Consider the following 3,697-nt stretch of genomic DNA (forward strand, 5'->3'; position numbering starts at 1 on the left):
GCAGCAGGCCAGGCAGCATCCAAGGAGCAGGAGAATCAACGTTTCGGGCATTCCTGAAGAAGGGCTCATGCCCGAAACGTCGATTCCCCTGCTCCTTGGATGCTGCCTGACCTGCTGCGCTTTTCCAGCAACACATTTTCAACTGCGAGCTAACAAAGAATAAGTAACTCCAAGAAAAATTCAAAACAACAGCCAAGGCAGCAGTGGGTGAAGTAAGAATGAGAAGCTGTGGTTTGGAATAAGCCCAACAGAAATAATAATGTTAAAACTTCATTAATAAATTTTATTTCATTAGAACATGAATTGTGCATAACACAACTCTGCACAGCAGAAAATAATCTGAGTGGTGACCAGTTGGATCCCACATAGTGTAAACATCTACTTCATTTGTAAACAGTCATCAAATAGTTCAAGTTTTGTCCAAAGTTAGAAACAATGCTACAAAAGGATATCCCCAGAACATGTCTTGAGTGTAAAAGTAATCCAGGGCTTTCACTGCCCTGAACGGGCTGAGCAGGGTGGTTAATGCTGCCATTTGGTTTTATACTTGAAAGGGGAATGTTTGAAGATAGTCCTGCAAGACGTGATTCAAGGGAAGCTGCTCAATGTTATCCTTCCCAAATGACTCAATAATCCTTTTTCTGCAGAGCTCCTGCAAGGGCTGCGGCCTGACCTTTCGGAGGGGTTTGGAGAGAAATCTCTTCGGGGAGACAGTGAAGTGCTCCAGCAGCTGCATGACACAGGTAAAAGACTCCTTGCTGCCATCCAGGGAAAAGAGACCACCCTTGAACTGGATGCGGAAACTGATGGGCTCCTTGGCAGTTTTGACACTGAGTGAGAAAAAGTAATTGCGCTGACTGCTGTCCCTGATCAGAAAAGTCCCCACAGGCTCAGACTTGAGCTTGCTGTGAGCTGCCTCCACTGTCATCGGACCCCAGTAGAAACCAGAATTCTCCAGGTACCTACAAGTCCTCTTGATGATTTCATAGTCCGACTGAGTTCTGAATGTCCTGAAGTGGGTTTCCACCCGCTTGTTTCCGGGGCTGGCCCTTGCTGCCTGCTGGTGTCCATGCTCAGGCATCTGAAGTTCAGCCTCAACAGCATCTTGTTCCCCAACCTCCAGTACCTGAGGCTCCAGTCGATCTCTGGCCTTTGCAGCTCTGGCAGTCAGGTTGCTGTCTGCCACCATCCTATAACCATAAAGGTCCTGGGTGGTCTCCCATAGCTCGAGACTTCAGTGCAATACAGAAAAGTCACCAACCCTGTGGGGAAGAGGAAAACCAATGAGTTCCTGAAACAAGGGCGGCTATGAAACTAAAGGCTGCCAGTAAAGCGGACAGTTCTCGTATCCGTGGCGGGGACACTAATTTCAAAATGCCTATTTGTTTTGATATCAGTCTTTCTTACAAAGATTCCCCCCCTGCCTCCCCCGGCTGGATGGGGCCAGGTTCGAATTACATCATAACGCAAGTCTCAGCAAACAGGAGACTGCCCACAGATGTTTCTTTGAAAAGAACTCAGAATCAAAGACAGGAATGGCTGGAAAAGCTCAGCCAGTCCAGCAACATCGGTGGAGAGGAATCAGTTCTGAGGAAGGGTCACTGGACCTGAAACGTTAACCCTGATTTCTCTCCACAGGTGTGCTGCCAGACCTGCTGAGCTCTTCCAGCCAGGTCTGATTTACAGCATCTGCTGTTTTCAATTTTCTTTAAGAAAAAACAACTATTCTGTCCCTCAAACATCTGTTCTTTAGCTATATCTCTAAACCACCATCAGCTTTCCCTTTGGTTTTCGCTCTGAGTACCCTCAACATCTGTTCAATTTATGCCTCCTCCCCTTTCCAAAGTCACAACTTATTTTCAACTCTTCCCCCCCCCCCCACTCTAAAACAGAATCACACCGGACTCCAGACATTAACTCTGTTTCCCTGTCCACAGATGCTGCCATATCTGTGGAGTCTCGCTAACACTTGGTGTTTTCGATCATGTCTCGACTCTGCAGCATCTGCAGTAATTTGCTCTTATTAAAAGTTACCGCTGCCAGGTTGACTTTGAACTGGTGCCACCCCTTGAGAGACACTGCGCCAAGGCAGCTAACAGGACCCCAGTGCAGGCTAACATGAGGGGCATAGCACCAGCTCCCTGCTCCCCCAGCCTTCAGGAGGGTCAGTGTTTGAGGAGGTGTTATTGTGTAGACTGACTAACTACCTCCTGGTGTAGACAACAGGAGTTACTGCTGCTTCTAGTAACTGTGCTACTACTAACAGAAAACACTCGCTCTCGCCAACATATCAGGAACAGGACCGCTGAGCACAAGTTCTCAATTTGCACTGCCTTCGTATTAATATTTTACCAACTGCTTGAGAAATGCGCTGGGAGATACAGACAGTCGCTGCTGGTGTGTTATTAAGTTATTGCAGTGAAATAGCACCTATTCCTTTGTCTAAGTTTGCACCAATTTTCACTGATGTGGCTAAAGTGTGTTAAATGGAATCGACAACCAACCTAAAGTATTCAGAATTTGTAATATCCTTCATCTCAAAACCCTGTGCCCAACAGTTAGACTCCCTCCAAATTAAAATCTACTCAGAATTTATAATGTCCTTTATCTCAAAACCCTGTGCCCAAAAGTTAGACTCCCCCCCAGTTATAAGTAGCAGATCTTACCTTCTGCATCGAACTAAGAAGCTGAAGAGAGGACAAAACGAGAGAGAAATCAGTTGGTAGAGAGCCCAAGCGAAGGGGACTTTGTTGAGAGAGTGAGGCTGTTTTGTGAGTGAGCAAACTCCGTGTTGGAGGAGCCGGAGTTCCTGAGCGAGCTCTCTGTCCCCACACTGTCCTGACAAGCTCATCGCCTCTTGTTACATTCTGTTCTGGAGCCGGAGCTGCTCCGGTCAGCTCTTTTTAAAAGATTACCTTCCGCCTCTTCAATTCGAGGAAATCACCTGCTCCAAAACCGACCAGTGGCGTCTCGCTCGACCTGACTTTCACTTTCACTTCCCGGCGGTTCTGAGAAATGTGTTTACGTTAAAGGGGGAAGGGAGGGAAACATTGGGTTCTGATTTCTCTGGAAGTCTTACTCAGTGCTTGAAAAAAGGTCGAGTTATGATTTGGCTGTTTAAGGGCTGGTTTCTCGCAATGCCAGAGGTATAGACAGAGAGATGAAGAGAAACACACACAGAGAGAGAGACACGGGGAGTGAAAGACAGAGAGATGAATAGTAGGAGCGAGAGAGAAGGATAGAGAGAAACACAGTGGGAGGGAGAGAGAGAGAGAGACAGAGGGGGAGAGACAGACAGAGATAAAGTATGGGAGGGAGAGAGACATGATGTAGAGACAGGTCGGAAAGGAGAGAAAAAGAGCGAGAGAGAGAGAGCGAAAAAGAGATAGACAGAGAGAAAGAGACACAGAGAGATAGACACAGAGAGAGAGACAGAGAGAGACACACAGAGAGAGACAGAGAGATAGACACACAGAGACAGAGAGATAGACACAGAAAGATAACCACAGAGAAATAGACAGAGAGAGAGACACAGAGAGAGACAGAGAGATAGACACACAGAGAGATAGACACAGAGAGAGAAACAGAGAGAGACACAGAGATAACCACAGAGAGATAGACACAGAGATAGAGAGAGAGAAACAGAAACAGACACAGACAGAAACAGAAAGAAATAGAGACAAAGACAGGGACACAA

General features: G+C 46.7%; 1 protein-coding gene across 1 annotated transcript; it reads right to left on the bottom strand.

Annotated features, from left to right (window-relative positions):
* Positions 1-262: 262 nt before the first annotated feature.
* Positions 263-3,216, bottom strand: socs1a (suppressor of cytokine signaling 1a). The gene is made up of 2 exons (XM_043711039.1): positions 2,667-3,216; positions 263-1,262 (listed from the first exon to the last, which is right to left on the bottom strand). Exon 2 carries the CDS (start codon positions 1,187-1,189, stop codon positions 542-544), a length of 648 nt encoding a protein of 215 aa, XP_043566974.1. The 5' UTR covers positions 1,190-1,262; positions 2,667-3,216; the 3' UTR covers positions 263-541.
* Positions 3,217-3,697: the final 481 nt, after the last annotated feature.

The sequence above is a fragment of the Chiloscyllium plagiosum genome, chromosome 21 (assembly GCF_004010195.1).
Source record: "Chiloscyllium plagiosum isolate BGI_BamShark_2017 chromosome 21, ASM401019v2, whole genome shotgun sequence".
In the NCBI taxonomy this organism is placed as follows: Eukaryota; Metazoa; Chordata; class Chondrichthyes; order Orectolobiformes; family Hemiscylliidae; genus Chiloscyllium; species Chiloscyllium plagiosum.